This window comes from Dermochelys coriacea, chromosome 19 (genome assembly GCF_009764565.3).
Source record: "Dermochelys coriacea isolate rDerCor1 chromosome 19, rDerCor1.pri.v4, whole genome shotgun sequence".
Lineage (NCBI taxonomy): Eukaryota > Metazoa > Chordata > Testudines > Dermochelyidae > Dermochelys > Dermochelys coriacea.
The window spans coordinates 15,216,507-15,237,671 of NC_050086.2; the positions used below are offsets into that span (position 1 = coordinate 15,216,507).

General features: G+C 50.6%; 1 protein-coding gene across 1 annotated transcript in view; it reads right to left on the minus strand.

The window, feature by feature from the left end:
• The window catches only part of SDC3 (syndecan 3), a 73,871-nt gene that overhangs the window by 13,192 nt on the left and 39,514 nt on the right, over positions 1–21,165 (minus strand). The window contains exons 2-3 of the mRNA XM_043506198.1: positions 5,552–5,669; positions 3,358–3,923 (exon numbers count right to left, since the gene is read on the minus strand). Coding sequence (XP_043362133.1) covers positions 3,358–3,923; positions 5,552–5,669 — 684 coding nt within the window. The remainder of the gene's footprint in view (positions 1–3,357; positions 3,924–5,551; positions 5,670–21,165) is intronic.

Below are 21,165 nucleotides of genomic sequence, written 5' to 3' on the forward strand. Positions count from 1 at the left end.
GGACAGTGAGGCACAGAGAGGGGAAGTGACTTGCCTACAGTCACCCAACAGGCAAGAGGCAGAGTCAGGAACTGAACTTAGCTCTCCTGAGTCCATGTCTCTATCTATTAGGCCATACTGCTAGCCCCAAGTCAAAGGTAAAGATAAAGACAAAACAGCACTCTTTGTGCTAGTTTGGTATTCAAAAGGTGCGTGTGCATGTTCCTATCTGGATGTGTGCGGCAACCAAGAGCAACAGAACAACACTCAATCAGGACTGGTTTAACAGTAGCATCCAGGGACCCCAGTGAGACCAGGGCCCCATTGCGCTAGGCTCTGTGCATACACACAGTGAGCAGCCGGCCCTACCCCAAAGAGCTTACAGGTTAAATAGACAAGACAGGAAATGGAAGCAGTATTCTTATTCCTTTATACGGATGGGGAGCTAAGGGATGGAAGGACTTGTCCCAGGCCACGCAGAGGGTCTATGGTAGAGTCAGGAACCAAACCTGGAGTGTCTGACCATAAAGCCAGCCTTCCTCTCAACTGCTTCCACTGCTGTGGCTAGGGAGCTGTTCTCATATCACCCATCTGTGCTCCGCCTGCTCCCCACGCAGAGAACCTGTCTCTGGATCAATCATTAAACTGCCAGCCCCATCCTTGAGGTTGTTTCAGACACCTGAGAACATGGACAGGGACCATCTGCCCTTGTTCCACAGTGACCTTCCCTTGACACAAACCTCAGCTTGTCTTGCCCTGCCCCTGGAGGTCACCCCAAACAAAAGACATCTGCTCTCCAAGCCCAGCGCTTTGCAGCGCGTCTAGCCTCATTGCTGCTACTCTGTGCCCTAGCAGCAATCTGCATGCCTGAGAACTAGGCCATGCCTAGGAATGAAGACAATGGTCTTCAGCCTCCAGCTGACTCAACTTGCTGCAGCATTGCCTGAATATCTCAGGCCACCAATCGCTACACTGGTGCCCTCTTCAGCACTGGCACATATTCGAGGTCCTTGCCCTGATCTTCAACACCCTCAATGGGATGGGCACAGGCTGGGCAAGGGAGCTCTTCCCTCCATCACCCGCAGCTCATCAGAAACCACAGGGCAGTCCACACAAAGAGCCAGACTGGGAGCTGTTTTAGTGGGATGGCTCCCAAGACAGGCTGGGACAGACCCAGATTTCTGAGCCGTCAGCACTAAAAGTAATGCCCAGTGAGAAAGGACAGAACAGCCCTGTGCAGGGCCCTGCATTCTCTCTTTACTTCTGTCAAGAGCATTTCCACCCCAAACTCGGCCACTCACAGCTATGGTCTGCACAGCCCCATGCACCCCGGAAACAAACCAATAAAGGAACAAGGCAATTTAGGAGCCAGGCCCGGGAATGAGAGACATACCAAGAAACAATTAGGGATGAGAAGCAAAGGCAGAGATGGAAGGCGCGGGAGGTGGTGGTAGAAGGCATGAGCAGGCCTGCTGACAGCAATTCCGGGCCCCAGGGCAGAGCAGTCAAAAGCAGCAGCCGGGGGCCCCCAGCCCTTTTAAATTGCCCAGGCCCCTGGGCAATTGCCCCCTTTGCTCCCGCACTGACGGGCCTGGGTGTGAGAAGAATCCTACACCCCACACAGCTCTGTCCACTTCCTGCTAGGTCGTCACTTCATTCAACTCGGCTTAAACCATGAGGTCAGTAAAAAACCCACCAAGACCATCCCAACGTTGATTGTTCCCCCCCACCCCCGGAAATATTAATATTGCTGAATCCCTCAGCAAAGCCCCTTTTCCTCCTAAAACAGACAGTGAACATGCCAGGGAGAGGGATTAAGCGGCTGGAGGGATAAGAGGATGGGATGCTCAGGGGCTTTTCATTATTATTTCAATATCGTGAAGCAGTTTCTGACCAATGCAGCTTTGTGCCTCTCAAGGAGCAAGGACGGTGGCGCTCGTCCCATTCATACATCACGGCTGGGATGTTCAAAGGACCCCGGGGGACCTGGGCTTTGGAAATGCCAGCACTCAGGGTGGAAAGTGGTGGTTGCAGGATCTGATCCGATCCCACCCTTCCCGGCTTTGTCTTTCCAAAGCTTCCCCTGCGCACAAGGGCCAGCCAGCACCCGCGTCCCTTGCTGTTTTGCTTCAGGACTTGGCCCATAGAAGTTTGGCCACTTGAACTGTCCCAGAATACTAAACACAGCATCGTCCCCCTAGCATGAATGCAATGATACAAGTCCCCAGGAGCGTTCCTGGTCCCCTTCCAGCATGGATAAGCTATACCACCATAAGGCACCAACATACCTGTGGCCATACTTGGGTTGTACCAATGTAGCTATGTCAGTAATCTCCCCCTACCCAACAGACTGTTCAGGTAAACAGTGCAAACAGTGTGTATAGACCAGGCCCCCGACCCCCATTTCCCCACAAGGTCACCTTGGATTTGTGATCAGAGCGCTGGGCTGGAACCCCTTGTACTGACCCCATCTGGGTCAACCTGCTGGCTGTGAGTGACATGGCTTCGGCCATGGGAAGCATTATGTCCAGCAAAGCGCCCCGCACCGCCTTCCAGCATGTCACTAGCACGTAGCACCGAAGGAGTCCGAGGCCTTGTCTACACTTGAAAGTTGGACCAGTCTAACTAGGGGTGTGATTCATAGGACTCGAGCAGTGAGGACATGAGCAGATCTCAGGCTCAGGAAGTCACCCGCTACGCGCTCCTTGCTGCACGGTCCCGCCCCATTGCCCGGCTGTGCCCTCTTGTGCTGTCCTAACCCGTTCTCCCCTCTCCTCATTCCCTGCACAACCGGACACCCACGGAGCACTACACCCCCAACCCCTTCCGAGGCCGTTGCTTAGCCTGTCTCCACTCAGGGGTCTTTCACCTCCTAAGTTCTGATCCTTACGGCTCCCCAGTTTTTGTTCTTCTCAGAGCTCTCTCTTATGTGCCCTCCTCTGTCTGGCAGGAAATGACTCAGAGAAAAAGAACTAGGTAAGTTCCTGGAGGATAGGTCCATCAATGGCTGTTAGCCAGGATGGGCAGGAATGATGTCCCTAGCCTCTGTTTGCCTGAGGTTGGGAAGGGCGATGGGATGGATCATTTGATGATTCCCTGTTCTGTTCATTCCCTCTGGGGCATCTGCCATTGGCCACTGTTGGAAGACAGGCTACTGGGCTGGATGGACCTGGTCTGACCCAGTCTGGCCATTCCTATGTTCTTATGTAAATCCAAGTTTTCACCCTCCCCAACCCTCTCGCTCACGCAGTGCTCAGAGCTGTGTGGCCATTGCTGTGACATTGCAGCTCAGACCAGAGCCTGGACTCTCAAGCCTGGGGGCAGGCAGAGGGTTCCAGCCCTTCAGTGACCCAGGGTAGATATGCCCTTGTCCCATACCTGGGGTGCGACCGTGGGGGCCAAAGTAGCAGCCGGCAGCGGAAAGTCAGTGCTTTTCTCTATGACGGCCACGGTCCTGGAGGTGCTCGACTTTGGGCCAGCTCTGGGCCTGGCAGTGCTGGAGGTGACAAGCCGGGACGTGGCAGGCTCCGTGACCGTGCTAGCTTCCGTCACAGATGCAGTCGGCATTTCCAGAGTGGTGGCCCGCATTGTGGCCATCGTCGTGACGAAGGGGGGCAGGATCCTCTGGACGGTTGTTGGCTTGGCAGTGGGAGTGGTGGGGCTGGCAGCAGCAGCAGCCGTTGCGGGTGGCGAGGTGTCAGTGGCTGAGGCATTGGTGGTAGTTGCTTTCCAGCCTGGAATTACTGGTGCCTCTGTCACCCTGGGGATATACAGGACGCTGGTCACCTGCTCAGGGGTCGTTTCTTCGGCAGGTAACATTTCAAAGGGAGTTGCCACGGGCTGCATGGATGTGACAGGCAGCACGGCTGGGGTGGTGGGGAGCGTGATGGAAGTGTCCATGCGGAGCCTCACCGCTGTCTCGATCCCAGACTCCTGCTCAAAATCTACAACAGAGGCAAAAGCGAGGCTGTGAACCTGCTGCTGCCCAGGAAGAGTCATGGCCCTGTGAGAAGCAAGGAGGGATTTCCCCAAGAAGTCACGAGCCGCAGAACTGGGATCGAGATGTCCAGCATGCCCTGGGTTTGGGGCTGACTGCCCTACAGCAGTGGCTAAGGGGATCTGTGCGCCAGCTATAGAGAGGAGAAGGGTGCACACTGTGACACTGGCAGACCAGGTGCCAGCTTGTGCCAAGGCCCCTAGACCTCACTCAACACTGCCAAATGCAGAGCTGGAAACCAGTGCGTTAGTATTGCTAAAACAGGGATTAGCTTTATAGAGACGTGCCTAGTGTTTGGCCCTTAAGAAATGCTTGTAAATTGCTGCCTGCATTAATCTCACTGATCAGATTGGTATCCCATGCTCTAAGGTAATGTTGAAGTGTTTGCTCTATAACTATGAAAATGTTTGCCCAGAAACTGGAAACCAACCCCTCAGCCAGGAGAGAAGCATTACCGATTGTGAAATACTAGCTTACACAGAAGGTGTCAGGTCTTGCCCACAAGAAGGCCCATGGGAACCAAATGAGCCATTGTAAACATCAGAAGAGAAAAGACTTTGTTGATGGCTCCGCTCACACCATGAAGATGAGGTGTGCGAGAGAACTTGTCCCATCAGCAAGGACTCTGGGGGAAGGGAATAAAAATCCCTGATGGGAAGGAACTGCATCTGAACGCTGCTTGGACTCTGAGGAGCAAGGATGACTAAGCATAAGCAAAAGATCCCCTGGCTCGGCCTGGGTTAGCCCTAAGGGACAAATAAAGCTTGCTTATTATACAAGCTTTGATTACCTTTTAGAACCTCAAACTGTAACCCATTGTGTGTCTATGTTTACCAGTTTTAACCTTGTAAATAACTCTCCTTTATTTTTGTTAATCAATAAACCTTTTGCTAGTTTATCATAGGATTGGCTACAAACCTTGTCTTTGGTTTGAGATCTGAGGTGCAATTGACCTGCGGTAAGTACTCCAGTCCTTTGGGACTGGGAGTAAGCTGAATATTGTGATTTTTGGTGTAAGAGACCATTTGTCAGAAAGGCAGGCTTGCTTGGGTGGCAAGACAGATCAGAGTGCCCAAGGGGACTGTCTGTGACTCCATGGTAAGGCTGTTATAGGGCATGAGGAGTTCACACTTGATATTTGGGTGGGGAGCATCTGAATAGAGAGCTCACAGCCAGTCTGGGGTTTGTGCCCTGGTTTGTAACAGCCGGCCCTGAGGCTGGTACCCACAGCCGTGAGCCACTCCAGACACCCGGACGCACATTTCTATGCATCACATAGGCAGAGCCCATTTTCATGTAATACTGACACGTGCCAGCACCCTGCAAATGCCGCAGGGCCTGTTTGCGAAGGCCAGGCACAGAACTCCCAAGAGCTGCTGTCAGTAGGGGAACCTCACCCTGCAGAAACAATCCCCCTGGGGCTGGGAGAGGGCACGTGCCCAAACCAATGTAGGTTGGAGGACCGGTGTTCTCCACCTCATAGGCCGAGCGTTGAAGGCAACGGCAGACTCCCAGGATTCAGCCAGGGAGCTTTTATCTGATCCCCTCCCCTAGGGGCCTTTACTCTATACTTACATCCCGAGCCAGACCCCGAGTAGAGATCATCAATTTCATCATCCACAAAGGGGTCGTCATCCCCTGACCCTTCCAGGTCCACGGGCCTCTCGTAGTTTTCGTTACGCCAGCGCTGTGCCTGGAATCAAGCAGAAGAGAGAGAGTCATGTAGGGAACTTACTAGGAGCAGCATTATATCGTCACACAAAGACCCCGCCTCAGATCAGGGCTCCATTGTGTTAGGCGCTGCACGCACACAGAGTTAGAGACTCTCCCCACGCTAAAGAGCAATACACTGCAATAGACAAAGGGTGGGAGGAGGAGCAGAATGAGCTGGAAATAGAGCCCAGAACCTGTGGGGCCATGTCCAGTGCCCTACCCACTGGACTCCACTGCCACTCACCTAGAGCCCATGTGTTCTGGATGCACACAACCCCCTCTGAGACTGTTAGGAGCTGCAGGCTGCTGCCCATATGTTACTGCAGGGGCTTGTAACAAGGGGTAAAATTTCCCAAAGTACCTATGTGATTTAGGATCATAAGCCCCATCTTCAAAAATGACACTTAGGATCCTAACTCTTATTGAAAGTCAATGGGATTTAAGCTCTTAAGTGCCTAAAAATAGGGTTTGGGCTCCTAAGTCAGTTAAGCACTTTTGAAAATGTGACCCAAGGTCTCTGTTTGGGCCTAGATCCTCTGTCTCTGGAGATATTAATGCTCTGCATTATTATCATCATTCATTATTTATCTCAGTAGTGTCCAAAATGTTCCAGGCACTTTCCGAATGCAGAGGAAGACACTGTCCTTGCTGCACAAATAATGCACAATCCCAGAGTTTTGATATTCCTCCTGCTGCACTATTTTCAAAGAGGAACTCAGTATTACTCAATGAACTTTACTCTGCGGGAAGATTGAATTGTTCAGCTCCCTCTAGAACCGCACAGGCAAAATGAATGTGAAGTTTTGAGGGGGGAGGGAGGAGGCAGATGTGCTTTGAAATTTAGTAACTTACAAAGGCAAACTCAGTGATTATTATGAACATCACAGCAGAAGCGCCCACCAAAATCAAGGTCCCAGGGTGCTGTACAAACACACAGTGAAGCTGGCCAGCCCAGACACCTTTCTCTTTGCTGCTAGTATAGGCGAGCAGAAGGTGCTAAGTGCACAGCAAAGGGAAATTCACCGAAGCTGGTCAATTTCCCTTTGAAGTCTGCTCCAGTGGTGCAGGCACAGTGCAAGGGGGGAGCTCCTTCCAACAGGGAAGCGACAGGATGCAGAGTCGGGGAGGCGATAGCGCATTGGTGGGAGAGAAGTGAGAGCTTGGCGGGAGGTTTATAGCACCTAGGGACCTCAGATAGAGAGCCTGGCTAGTCCATAAAATAATGCCCCTTCGGAGGTCTGAGTGGAAGGGAACCACGCTGGGGGCATCACACACCAGAAGAAGCCATCACCCTCTCTGCAGTGTCACAAACCCAATGCCAAGTGCTTGGGGGTCGTTGCTGTGAGAGCTCAAAGCCCTGCACTCTGTCAGCGGTCAGAGTGGACAACATGTTAGGGAGTCCTGGACCCTGCAGGTGTGTATTACAGACCTTTCTTTTCTTTCATCTATTTAAGGGTCCCGGTAGTGCTCCTAGGCCTTTCGATCCATCCCCTTCAAATGGAGGGCAGCCTCCTCCCTCGGATTGATTCAATCAAGGAGGAATCCATCTCTTTGATGGAGGCCCGTGTTGGGTGCAGTTGACAAGGTAGGTAAGACGATGTCCTTCTCCATCTCTAATTTTTATGCTTCTCTGAGTCTCTACTTGCCATCAGCCAACACGCTCGGCCACAGATTTATTGGTAATGACACATTCGCCAGTAGGGCTTAGAATAAGGGTCTGCCACAAAAAGATACCCTTAGAGGGCATCTGGAATCAGAAAAGTGCTGTACAGCTTATGGGAGGGTCCATGTTATTCTCTTCTAGAGCTGGATTTTCAGAGCGCAAGGCCATGTGCAAAAGCGTTTGTGCAATTGCATGCCTAGCTGCCATGATTGCAGTAAGTGCATGAGCACACCAGGCATCGCCCCCTGCAGTCACACAGCTACATAGCTACTTGCCCAGGTAAATGTGCTATTTGCACACACAGTCTTAGCAACCAGGTCAGCAATTGCTGGTACATTTTTACATGGTCTCTGTCTCTGACAGAATCACCCTCTGCTCCTCTCACTGCATCTGCTTATCTGGCACCAGCCTCCCCTGTGCTTCTCCCTGAAATCCCACCAGGGCTAGTGCAACAGCCTTCTCCTCCGCAATCACTCTGTGGCCTGCGCTGTGCAGGAGGTCAGACTAGATGATCAGAATGGTCCCTTCTGACCTTAGTATCTATGAATCTATGAATCCTGCACCTTGGAACAGCCTCCCTGGATCTTTTCCCCTGTCCCTGCTCAGCTAAAACTCTTTCTTTCTCCCTTGCCTGCAGCTGCTAGTCTCTCTCTCTGTCCAGGTCTACACTACAGACTTATGTCAGTAAAACTGTTGCTCAGGGGTGTAAAAAACCCACACTCTTGAGCAACATAGTTACACCGATCTTAACCCACCGGGGTAGACAGTGCTATGTTGGTGGGAGAGCTTCCCCCATTAACACAGTTACTGCCTCTCACGGAGGTGGATTAAATACATCACGAGCTCGCCCCTCGGCACAGCCACATCTTCACTTAAGGGCTACAGCCGTGCAGCTGCGCCCAAGCAGTGTTTTAAGTGTAGCCCTGCCCTTGCTCTCTCCCGCATTTGTTACATTTTGGTCATAACTTGCATTATTTAACTCCCTCACTCTGGAAGCCCCTGTCCAAAAGAAGGGCTCAATCCCGCTGGATGCTGAGTACCCTCCACGTCTACTGAAGACCAGGGGAGCTGAAAACAGGATCGGGCTCTGCAATTGCATCCAGCACATCAAGAAAACTTCCAGAGCGATGGGAAGGAAACCTGGCTCACAGCTGTCCAAGAAGGTGGGATTCCTGCAGACAAATACATCCCCTGCACACCTACACTGCAGAGACAATGGGCTTCTCTCGCTCTCTCTCTCACTGGGCGCCATTCGGAGTCAAAGCTGCTAAGTAAAAATCTGAACCCCAGGCCCCGACACACGAAGACTCTCCCTCTACACTTGGGGGCCAGGCTGTTCAGATTTCACATGAGAATCATACATGGACAGTTTATTTGGGTTTCCAACAGCCATAGCAGAGACCCAGCCAGCAGGGCTTGCCCACAATGGGCTCATTGACTGACAAGCCCATGTCTCCACTCCTGGCGCTTGCTGTACCTGGAAGGGGGTCCGTCATGGTGCCAAATATAGCTCCAGGCGAGAGGATTTCTGTCCAGCCGGTTGGGCAGAGCACTGTCAACTGCCGGCGGGGTGTAATCAAAAGTCTCCACTGCTGTCTGGAGCATTTTACTGGGGGATATTGTTAATGATCTCTGCAAGGGAGTGGGCTGTCTAATTACGAAGCCAGTTTCTCCTGACCAGATCAAGGGTCTTTGTACGGGAGCTAGAAACTCTCCTGTACCTTGACCTTCCAGTACATTAAAGCTGATTATAACTGCCCGCGTAATACGTCAGTCTTGTTAAAACTCTGGCTCCTGCAGTGCCTCTCTGAATGGCTCCCATTGATAGGGCTGGGAAATGGGATCGTGTGCAAGTGTCCTGGCTCATGGGCTGTCTGGCTAGGGTTGAGAACGGGGGTGGGGTGTCAGAACGGCTGAGTTCTGTACCTCACCACACATTGACATGCCGTGTGTAGTTGGGCAAGTCACTTAGCTTATCTGTGCCTCAGTTTCCCCCTTTGTATCATGCAAATAATAATATTGTAATAAATTGATAGCTCTCAAGGAATTTCTCTGCATGCTACGGCCACTTAAAACTCCACAGGGATTGCAGGAATAAAATTCAGTACACCTGCTCTGTAAGTCCAGGCCCCTGACAGTTGGACTAAACAAGAATCCTCATCAGCTTGTAGCAGTACAGGGCTTATGGCACATAGCAGAAAAGTTCTACTTCCACCCAGTAGAGGACAGTGGCGTATACACTCACTAGCCATGTGCTACAAGAGAAACCTGTTTGGCGGTGTGTTGTAAGTCTTCATTAACATTGGGGAAACACTTTGCAATCATGGGATGGAAGCTGCTCTGGAAATGCCCTGGAGAGGTGAAAAGCCCCAAGCAAAGCTGCGGCTCCCGGTACCCTTTTTTTCACAAGGCAGATTTTCCAGGCTTCCCTGGTAGTCACTTCAAAAGTCGACAAGTGAGATTGACCCCTGTACAGAGGCCGAGACCAAGGCTCAGACACCAGTTCCCTCTCTGCATCCCACCAGCTCCCTCTCTGCGGAGCCAGCACTATTCACCACAAGCATTGACAGAACATGAATCAGGCTCCAAAAACTCATGAGCTTGGCTTAAAGATCATCAGATTTCTTGGGTTTTTTTAAATAATACCTTTGGGTTCTTTTTATGCTTCTTGGTGCACTCAGTCTCCAAGGTGCACTCAGGTCACATGTCTAAGCACCTCTCTGCAATCCTGACAGCCAGACACTTACTTTTCTTTCTTAAAATGAACACTGAGATTCTCACCTAATCACATGCCTCCTGGAGCAGGGGCTTTTTTACACCAACTATCGCGAGACTCAGAAGAAAATCACGAGAGTTGCTTTGTGCAGGCCCTCTGCACAGGGGTGACTGTCCGCAGGCATGGCTGGCTAGCGGAAGATCCTGGCAGCTTAGTTGTTAGAGACTCCAGAGTTCCATATAAGGTCACATTCCATCCATTTGACCCTCCAGCCTCCCAGTAACAAGAGCCAGATGGGCAGACCTCTTGTCAAACTCATTCCCTGCTTACTGGAACCAGACCAGGCAACTCCAGCCATTGACCCACTGGCTACTTGTGCTTGGAATGGGAAAGCAAAACAAGGAGAGCTCGTTCCAGGAATTCCTGAGCTGATGCATAGTGTGGCCAGCTCCCCGCCCACCCCCACCAAGGAAAGGCACGTGCAAACCAATCCTTGTGCCCTGGATCCATTTCGCTGGCACAACAGATTGAAGCACTCAGCACCAGCAACCTGGCGCTGCCACGGTGCCCCCTTCCCTTGGGAGGCCAGGGGGTGCAATTGCAAAACACTGGGCTAAAAGACCAGCAAGTCAATTAAAGATGGCTCTGCAACTGGTGGGATTTGTTGCTGCTGTTCTCAGGTAGGGTTTCATAAGGAGGACATGAGGTCACCTCCTCACTAGGAACGTCCAAGGGGATGAACTCCTGTTGGGCTTGCATTGGTGCAGAACGATGCAGTGGATGCAAGGAGGCTTGGCCATAGCATCATGACATCATCGTGTTCTGATGCAGCGCTGCAATGCAAGGGCGTCTCGTGGGTCTCTTGAGTGACGTCAGTCTAGAAACATCACTGCCAACCACCAAAAAACTATCTTCAAAAGAACATCGTTGTCCCCTTCCTCTGAGGACCTCAGTGTGCTTACAGCTGTTCTTTACAGCATCCCTTGTGAGGTAGGCATTATCCTCAGTTCATAGCTGGGGAAGCTGAGGCACAGAGCAGTGACATGATTGCATAGAATCATAGAAATGTAGGGCTGGAAGGGACCTCAAGAGGTCATCTAGTCCAGCCCCCCACGCAGAGTCAGGATTAAGTAAACCTAGACCAGTGGTTCTCAACCAGGGTACACAGAGCTCTTCCAGGGAGTACATCAACTCATCTAGAGATTTGCCTAGTTTTACAACAGGCTACATAAAAAGCATTAACGAAGCCAGTACAAACCAAAATTTCATACAGCCAATGACTTGTTCATACTGCTCTATCTACTGTATACTGAAATGTAAGTACAATGTTTATATTCCACTTGATTTATTTTATAATTATATGGTCAAAATGAGAAGGTAAGTAATTGTTCAGTTATAGTGTACTGTGACACTTTTGTATTTTTATGTCTGATTTTTGTAAGCAAGTAGTTTTTAAGTGAAATTTAAGTTGCGGTACGCCAGACAAATCAGACTCTGAAAGGGGTGCAGTCATCTGGAAAGGTTGAGAACCACTGTCCTTGACCACCCCTGACAAGTGTTTGTCCTGGGGCAGAGCTGGGAATAGAACCCACGGTCATGGTCATGGCACCCTCTCCCAAATGTGGCTTGGAAGATTGAGACTTTTATCAGTAAATGTCAGTTAACGTTGATTTCACCGTGCAGCCACAAAGTGAGGAACAAATATTTCCATCCATAATAATCAAAATGTACAGATAGGCAAAGTAAGACAAATACTTCTTGAGAACACAGTCCGTTTGATTTAAGGATATTTACACCGTATATTTTGACATGCGATATTGCCTGTTTGTGTTTTAACAGTTATAAAGCTCTAACTCTTTGAATCTCGTCTGACATTAAATGTAGCCTGGCCACCCCGGCAGAAATTTCTACAACTGTGAAAATTTAAAAATCAATAAAAGTAATTTTAAAAAAGCTTAAAAATAAACATTGACATTATCTGTCAAAATTATATCAAAATAAAAATCATATTCTGCCAAGCCTGCTCATATGTTAGCCATCACACCCTCCTTCCTCCCATCCGTACAGCCAAACTCTCCTCTGGAATCTGCAACGCGGGGTTTGAAACAGCCTCTCATGAGATTTGCAGAGCTGCCCCCTGTGCCTAGGGCAGAAAATGCAACAGAAACAGCCTGTTTGAGATTGTCTTGCTTCCAGCCTGCAGAGGAACTTGGAGGTGCAGAGGCTGTGTCAAGCAAGGAAACTGTGGACAAGGATAATGGCCGCTTTCAAACCTCACCGTGCGTTGCTTTTAGGATCAATTTCAGGTTTGGACAGACTCCAGAACAGCCCATATTTCCCGAGTGACAACCCCTTCTCAGATGCCCAAAGTCTCTAGGAAAGAAAGAAGAATTAAGAACAACGCACGCCCAGGTGCTTTACCAACAGCAGCTTATTTCCCAGTGACTGAGAGCAGCACTGCTTGGTCTAGGAATCTGCATGGCTGCTGAGACTCTGGCTGTGAAGGGTGGACACCAACATTTTAACAACTGGAAGACTGTTTGCAGCAGGAGGCTCTGGTTTCTGAATTATTACAGGTGTCAGAGTAGCAGCCGTGTTAGTCTGTATTCGCAAAAAGAAAAGGAGGACTTGTGGATGCATCCGATGAAGTGAGCTGTAGCTCACGAAAGCTTATGCTCAAATAAATTTGTTAGTCTCTAAGGTGCCACAAGTCCTCCTTTTCTTTTTGTGAATTATTATACTTTATTATGTATATGCTCAACTTTGTACAAGGCAAAAAGCTTGCACCGTGAACAAGCATATAATGAATCCAGGGATGCAGACACAATTATTAGATGAATCACACCAGAACCAGGACTAGAAGCCAGGATCTGCACTTTTAACCACTCAGGTCTCTGCTCTCACAACCTGTCCAGGCCTTATGAAGGAGGAGCACGGGTTGCCAGATGGAAGACTTTGGAGGAGGCACCAGGGAGCCAGTCTGGGTGCACATGGCTGGAATGGTGGCTGCAGTTGCAACATCTCTGTAAATTGTTCTCCTAATAAATAGCCAGTTTTGTTTTCCAGGCGTGGATTCCTCTCATGTTATTACCCAGCACATGGTCCATGGAACATTTACCCCTTGGACTAAAGGAAAACAGACATAGCTGCGAGCAGCAGCAAGTCATTTACCTTCTCTGCAGCTCTAGAGAACTAGTGTAATTTCCAGAGCACAACAGGAATTTAGGTGCCTACAGGGCTAGGCAGCAGCTGAACAGGGTTCTCGGGATCTATATTTTGGGTTTAGGTGCCTAAACTGGCAGCTGGGCACTTAATTCCCTTTAGGGATCAGCTGTGTTTGGGGATCATCTCAGAGGGTGTTTTATGAGCTCATTCCTTGCTGGATTCAGGGGCACGGCTGTGCCTTTGGGGTCTAAAGTGGGAACCACACTATGAAGCCCCGGCTCTGGCACTACCCTGGGTAGAGGTAACATTCTGCCCTGAGAGTTAACAAGCCTAGAACCGGATGTGCCCATCCTCAGGAATATTTCTAATCCTCACCCTCAGGCTGCCAATCAAGAACTGCTTTTGTATCTGCAACCCCTTCCTGTCCCTACACTTTTGGCTTCAATTCCCCCCGCCCTTGTGTTTTCTTGATTTTTTTTTAATAGGATAGATTAGATTAGACAGATAGATAATCCTAGCAGCCTACTTGTGTTTGGAGTAATATTTTTTGATGGGCAAGGAAAATATAGTTTCTTTTCCCATTACCAGCTTTGTAATGGCAAAGAAGGTAGACCAGTACATTTTATTCCTCCGTAATATTCAGCCCTGCAAAACTGTCATGGAAGGTGACCAGTCCCAGCACAAAAACGAGGCATTTACCAGCGATAGTTCAAAACCTAATGACACTTTACTTGATCAAAAATAAAGTCAACATCTCCTCTCTGCAGGAGCTGTTAATGTTTCGCAAGGCATATGTTCTCATACATAGAGAAACGCACACCCACTGAGTCCCACAGCCTTGAAATTCCACTGGTCCTTAAGTGCTTTCCTGCCACATCGGATAAATTCCAGGGCTCTGATTTCATGCTGAAAATAAATAACTACAGCCCCATCCTGCTGGAGAGAAGGCTTTTCAAGCTCCGCTTTTCCCAGTAAGATAATGCAAAGGCAGGAGGTAAATATATAAGGTGTTGCTACCTACAGGAGAATTCAGTGCTAAGAGCAGAAGTGTTAATTAAAACCAGCTGCAGTAATAAGTTCACAGAGGTGCGTGGATGTGATCTGCCAGGCAGAATAATTCTGTACCCTCATTAGTTGCTGTTAGCCGTTTAGAAGATGGTAGCCCTTTAAGCTCTTAGCGGTGTGTGAGGAGTCCATTCGCCTGTCCCAAAGATATTGACAGTCCATGCACAGCAGTTGGAAGGCAGGCCAACAACATCTGAAGCCTCAGTCCCTACCAGGGAGGCAGTGCTGCTCATGGGAACAGAGTCAGGACTCCTGGGCTCTCTTACTGATTTGCTACGTGAGCTGAGGCAAATCCCTTAGGGCCTGATTTCCGGAAGACACACGCATGCACCCACCGCTCCAGCCAATGTCAATGTGCAGTGTGGGTGCTCAGCACCTCTGACAATCAGGCCCTGATAACCCTTCTGTGCCTCATTTTCCCCAGCTGTGATGGGATAATAGGGATGGAGCTCAGGGAGGGGGGCTTGCTGGTTGCAGGGCTCAGTTCATTGATGCATTTACAGGGTGCTTAAGATCTTTGGATGGAAGGACAAAGCATTTTCATTACCTCCCCCACCTCCACCCCCACCCCCACGTGTGAATCCTGACACACTCCAGGTGCTCACAGCATGACACCAAAGGATGGAGCAAGAGACCCCTTCCCTTTGCTCTGTGTTTGTCTGGACTTAGAACCCCAGCATCTCTGTGCCAGAAAAGAATCCGTTCAAGCAACCAAATTCCCTGCTCTGTTCTCAATCCTCTCTCCACTTCACATCCTCACGGCCTGCGTTCTGCAAACGCCGTGGGCTTCCCTGTGAGAGAGAGTAAGAAACTAAGTCAGCAGCTCCTCCCCCAGCCCCTCTCCCATGGGAGTTTCCAACGGCTGCAAGCGCAAACTCACCATGAATAAAACATCCCCTGAGAGCATTCCCCGGGATTTGATGCCAAAACACCCCCTCGCTTTCCCCACCCTTTCAGGCAAATGCCCATGACGCCAGAATCAGATGTTGGGGGATCAATATCCCAGCCTGCCAGTCAGTGGCTCTCACCCATTCTGCCTCTGAGGCTGCTTCGTTGCAGGTTAGAGCGGTGACAGCAACTAGCAGGCAGGCGGCGGGGAGATGCTGGAAACCAAACTGGATAAAGCTTGAGAGCAGATGTTCTGCACTTGTGGGCAGTGGACAATGGGGGGCGTGGAGCCAGCTGACCTCACGGCGCGGGTTCCTTCTTCTTTCCAGCTGCTACACCGCATTCAAGGAAGCTAAAAATATGTCAGGCACGTCCCGGCTGTTACTTGCCATGTCAGCTCTTGCTGTGGCTGCCACAGAGATGCGACATGACTATGAAAAGGAGGGAAGGTGGGAGGCCAGGTGAGGTGTGGGCAGGAGGCCGGGTGGAGAGCCAGGGGACCAAGCAAGAGGTGGGGAGCCAGAGGGGAGGCATCAATGAGACACTCTCTGTGTTAAGATGTGGCCCGCCTTATAACGAAACCTGTGAGCTCCTGCACTGGTGTGCATTGTATGGGATCGCGCCCCATGTGCCGGGGGAAGGCAGGGAATCCCCATGGCTCATTGTGCAGACTACCTGGAAAGAGACAAATCCTCCCCAAAGTCACTTTCCCTGCCAGTTCCCCAGCCCCACTTCTCCATGTGTTCCGGGGACAGCACTGATCTCCCGGGGATGGCACTTTGGTCTCTGTGTCTGTAGCTAACAAGAAATACCCCACATGAGCCATCTGCAAGGGGCAGCGGAATGACCAGCCCTTCCAGTGAAGCCACTTAGCTAACCCAGCCAGGAGCCACAGCCAAGCGTGCTAGTGTGCATCGGCTCACTGGCATTTCCCACCCCAGCGCCAGCATGAGAGCGCAACTGGCATGGCTGCAGAGGTCAGTTCCAGGGGAAAGCCAGGACTGAAGAGATCTGGACTGGCAGCCTGGACACTGGCAAGGCAATTTAGGAAACAGATCCATAGCCTGGCTCTGTTCCTGATGCAACTGTGAAATTCATAGCAGGCCAACTCGCTGGTTCATTATCTCCTGCCCAGCATGGTGCAAAAGCCCACCCCCCACGGTACTGGACTGCCTGCTCTGATCACTGGTCCTGTTTACAGAGCGGGCTGTCATGCACCAGCGCCATGGCAAAACCAGACACCACGAGTGGCTCTGGGGCTTTCCCGCTTCCTGGCACGTGAGGGCCTGCACTGCGCGACACGTGACGGTTTCACTCCATGTATGAGGCGAACAATGGGGCAAAGCAGAGCACAGAGGAACTCTTCATTGAGGAGCCATCGCATTGCACCTCTCATTGTCAGTGGCCATTTCCACCAAAGGATCTCAAAGCACTTTACACATTCATCGCTCAAGTCATAAAGCTTCTGAAAAGGCAGGTGAGTTTCATGAGTCCTATTGGACAGAAAGGGAAAGATGAAGCAACTTGCCCAAGGCTGTATAGCAAGTTAGTAGCAGGGTTGGGACTAGAACCCGGGAGTCGGGAGTTACTGTTCACCGCTCTAGACTGACTGCAAATTGCGTTAGTTATGATAATAAACAAGCTGTGATTGTTGCTACACAGGGGAGAGGGGATGACTAGGGAGACTAGATTTCTTGAAGCAGGGTGAGGTCCCTTTTACCTCCTTAGTGTCAGCCAAGGTCTGCTTGAACTTAGGTGCAAATGCTTGTGAAAACACCAAGCTCCACCGTGATCTTTCCCTTTTTGCACCCTCCAGCTGTGAAACAGACAAGCCAATCAGTTACAACCAGCACCTGGGTGCTCTAGAACGCTGCTCACTTGCACAAATTGATGCTATTGTTCTGCCAGAGCTCGATCCCACAGCCACGCACTCAGTAGGGGATTTGCTGTGGACTTCAATGGGACCAGGAACGGGCTCTTAGTTATTCATCTAAGCAGTGCCAGGAGTTCCTTTAGCCAGAGCAACTAATTCATTTCATTCATTCAGCTCCTTGGGGCTTCAGCTAGCACCCAAAGAATGTCAGCATTAAACTAACTGCCCTAAGAAGATGCTTGTTCTAGCTGATCGGGTCTCAGGTGACCTCAGATTTATTCTTGGCTCTGCCACTGATCTACTGTGTGACCTTGGGCAAATCAGTTTGCCTTTGCCTGCCTAGTCTGTTTAGATTGCAAACTCTTTAGAGCAGTGGTTCTCAATCAGAGATCCAGGGCCTACTGCAGGGGTGCAAGCTGGTTTCAGGGGGTCCACCAAGCAGGGCCAGCATTAGACTTGCTGGGGCTCCGGACAGAAAGATGAAGCCCTGCCATATGGGGCTGAAGCCCCGGGCCCCAAGCCCTGCCATCCGGCTGATGCCGAAGCCTGAGCAACTAAGCTTTGCGGGGCCCCCCTGTGGCGTGGGAACCTGGACTATTGCCCTGATTGCTATCCCTAATGCTGGCCCTGGCTTTTATATGCAGAAAAAACAGTTGTTCCGGCACAGGTGGGCCGTGGAGTTTTTATAGCATGTTGGGGAGCCTCAGAAAGAAAAAGGTTGAGAAACCCCTGTGTTAGAGCAGGGACTGTCTCCTGCTGTGTGTCTGTGAAGCACCTTGCACAATGGGGCCCCGATTTTGGTCGGGAGCTCTACGTGCTTCTGTTGAACAAATAATAATAGATCAATCCCTTCAGTGTGTCACGGTGTTTCGATGGCTGTGTGCTTTGTGCGGGTGGGAATCTGTTCTCTCCACCATGTTACCACTGTAGCTAAGCCAAGATCTATTTTAAAGAGGTGCCTTGTCTTGTCTTTAGATGCTACAGTTTGCGGCAGCGCAGAGATTTTCTTACATCACGTTCTCTCCTTAATGGACTCTACTGTGGGCCGAGGTCTCCCTCCATCAAACAGGAATCTCCTGTCAACGGGGACCAGACGTTTACCCCCATGGGTAAGCGGGAACCAGCTGGCATGGGGCAAAGCCCTGGGAACAATATGCTGGATGTCACAAGCTCATCTCTCTCTAGGAGCACTGCACTGGCACCAGCATGGCACACACCTGGGACATGCACAAACCCCGCAGGTTTGTTTGGCTGGGGCCTACTAGAAATACGCTGCAGCCCCTGCAGGAGTATTGGACCTGGGTGTCTCTGAGGCCGCAGGGCAGCTGCACACGATACGGGGATGTACCTTCCATGTTCAGTGACGGCCAAGCAGATGAAAGCTGTCAGATGGGAAAAGCCAGCTTCGAGTCCTCTCCCCAACTACCTGGGGCTCTGTTAGCTCCTCCCCACCAGCCCCAGATATGGCTTGTATACCAGAAATGACACCGGACTAAGCCAGCCCATAGCAAGTCAGGGTGGAGGCAGAAGTTGCCAACGGCTCCAGCCTTTGCTGAGTGCCCGTCAGCTCAGCACCCAAACTAAGGCCTGTACAAGTCCCCATCATAACCACCTGTGGCTGCCAAGCACTGTAGTGCAACAGTAGTAAAACATGCATGGCCCGGAGCTGTGCAATGCTTCCACTGCTCACAGACAAGGAAACAAGACCTATCAGAAACAGGGGAGAGTTTTCTCTTTCTCTCCCTCTTTTTAGAGTAGCAGCCGTCTTAGTCTGTATTCACAAAAAGAAAAGGAGTGAAGTGAGCTGTAGCTCACGAAAGCTTATGCTCAAATAAATTTGTTAGTCGCTAAAGTGCCACAAGTCCTCCTTTTCTTTTTTCTCTCCCTCTTCTCTCCTTTTCAAGCCTCCAGAGGTTGCTTCTAAAACAATTCCTATGTGCTTCAAGGGGCTGGTAATGCCCCTTAGTGCATGACTGGCTCATCCAGCAGAACACGATTCACAGCCAAGGGGGAAGGGAGGGAACCAGCAACATACCCACAAGTGAATCTGACAGAAGCATGGGATGGCAACGCTGGGGCTTTGCAGAACCAAAACCAGGGTGCAGGTTCCGAAGCACCAGGGAAGCAGAGTGGGAAGTGGATAAGAGATTCCCCTGCTGCCTCCAGCTCTAGTTTAATGCAGATGAGGGATGGCCTGAGGTCTCTGAGCTGGCTCTTCAGCAATACTTTGTCCCTCTGCAGCAACGTCCGTCCAAGGATCTCAAAACACTTGAGATGGGCACCGTGAGGCATCCAAAAAAGAAAAAAGAAAAAAATGGATATAAACTGGCCATCAAGAAGTTTAGACTTGAAATTAGACAAAGGTTTCTAACCATCAGAGGGTGAAGTCCTGGAACAGCCTTCCAAGGGGAGCAGTGGGGCGAAAGATCTATCTGGCTTCAAGACTAAGCCCGATAAGTTTATGGATGATATGATGAGATAGCCTAATTTTGGGATTTAACTGATCTTCGACTATTAGCGGTAGATATGGTCTGTGATGGGCTGTTAGATGGGGTGGGATCGGAGTTACTACAGAGAATTCTTTCCTAGGGTCTGGCTGGTGAGTCTTGCCCACATGCTTAGGGTTTAGCTGATCACCATATTTGGGGTCGGGAAGGAATTTTCCTCCAGGGCAGATTGGCAGAGGCCCTGTGGGTTTTTCGCCTTCCCCTGCAGCGTGGGGCACGGGTCACTTACTGGAGGATTCTCTGAACCTTGAAGTTTTTAAACCACGAGTTGAGGACTTCAATAGCTCAGACATAAGTTAGGGGTTTGTTATAGGAGTGGGTGGGTGAGATTCTGTGGCCTGCGTTGTGCAGGAGGTCAGACTAGATGATCATAATGGTCCCTTCTGACCTAAAAGTCTAAAGCCTATGACACCTGCCCATGGAGTCAACAGCGCCTCAGCCCTTGTGGCATGTCTGTGTTATCACCCCCGTTGCGCAGGAGGGGAAATGTCACGGAGAAGGACAGCAGTTTGTCCAGTACCACCCAGCAGGTCTCTGGCAGAGACAGGAATAGAAACCTGACTCCCAATCCTGGGTCTCACCCACAATCCCCCCCTCCTTGCAGAGCTGGTCCCAGGAAGGGGCACCTGGGTAGTCACACATGGGGCCACGCACATGAGTCACTAACACAGGGCCATGTGCATCTGGACCTGCTCCCAGAGGAGACAGGGGCAGGGCCAGGGTGGCTGAGCTAAACACACACCAGTCTGCAGATTGCTTCCCAACCAAAGGAAGCCATGAGAGGCCTGGAAAGCCAAGCAACCCCACTCCTCCTGCATCATCAGCCACGGGAAGTGACCTCTCTGGTTGCTCAGTTAAGACTAACCTTGAAGAAACCCCTGTTCTCCCACTGGCCAGTTCTCCCAAGCTCAGCTCCAGCCAGGTCTGTTCCCACTAGGCAGGCAAGTGAAAACATCCACAGCTTCAGAAGTCTCATCAAAGAAATGACTGAGGATTCCCCGAACTTCCCTGTCTCGCCATGGGAGGGAGGGATCAGACTGAGCCACAGATTCAGAGCTGGGGGAAGTCCACGCGCAAGCTACAATGCTTTTCTGATCACAAATTTCCTGTCTGTACCACACATTGGGGCTGCGTGGTTATAATAATGGGGGGGAGGGATAACTCAGTGGTTTGAGCATTGGCCTGCTAACCCAGGGTTGAGAGTTCAATCCTAGAGGGGGCCATTTAGGGATCTGAGGCAAAAAACTGGGGATTGGTCCTGCTTTGAGCAGGGGGTTGGACAAGATGACCTCCTGAGGTCCCTTCCAACCCTGAGATTCTATGAATATACATGGTCAAACAACAAGTGTGCCAGCCACAACCATGGAGTGAAAGAGTGTAGGCTGGTAGCTGCAAAAGTGACAGGCAGGACTCCTGGGTTCTTCTTCCTGGTTCTGGAAGGTTGTGTGATCTAGTGATTAGAACAGCAGCCTGGAAGTCAGGACTCCTGGGTTCTCTTCCCAGCTCCATCACTTGTTCTCTGTATATATTACAAATCTAGGGCCGCTTGCATAGAGGGAGAAGGAATGGGACCTGGACCTTCAGCCTCAGTAGCATGAC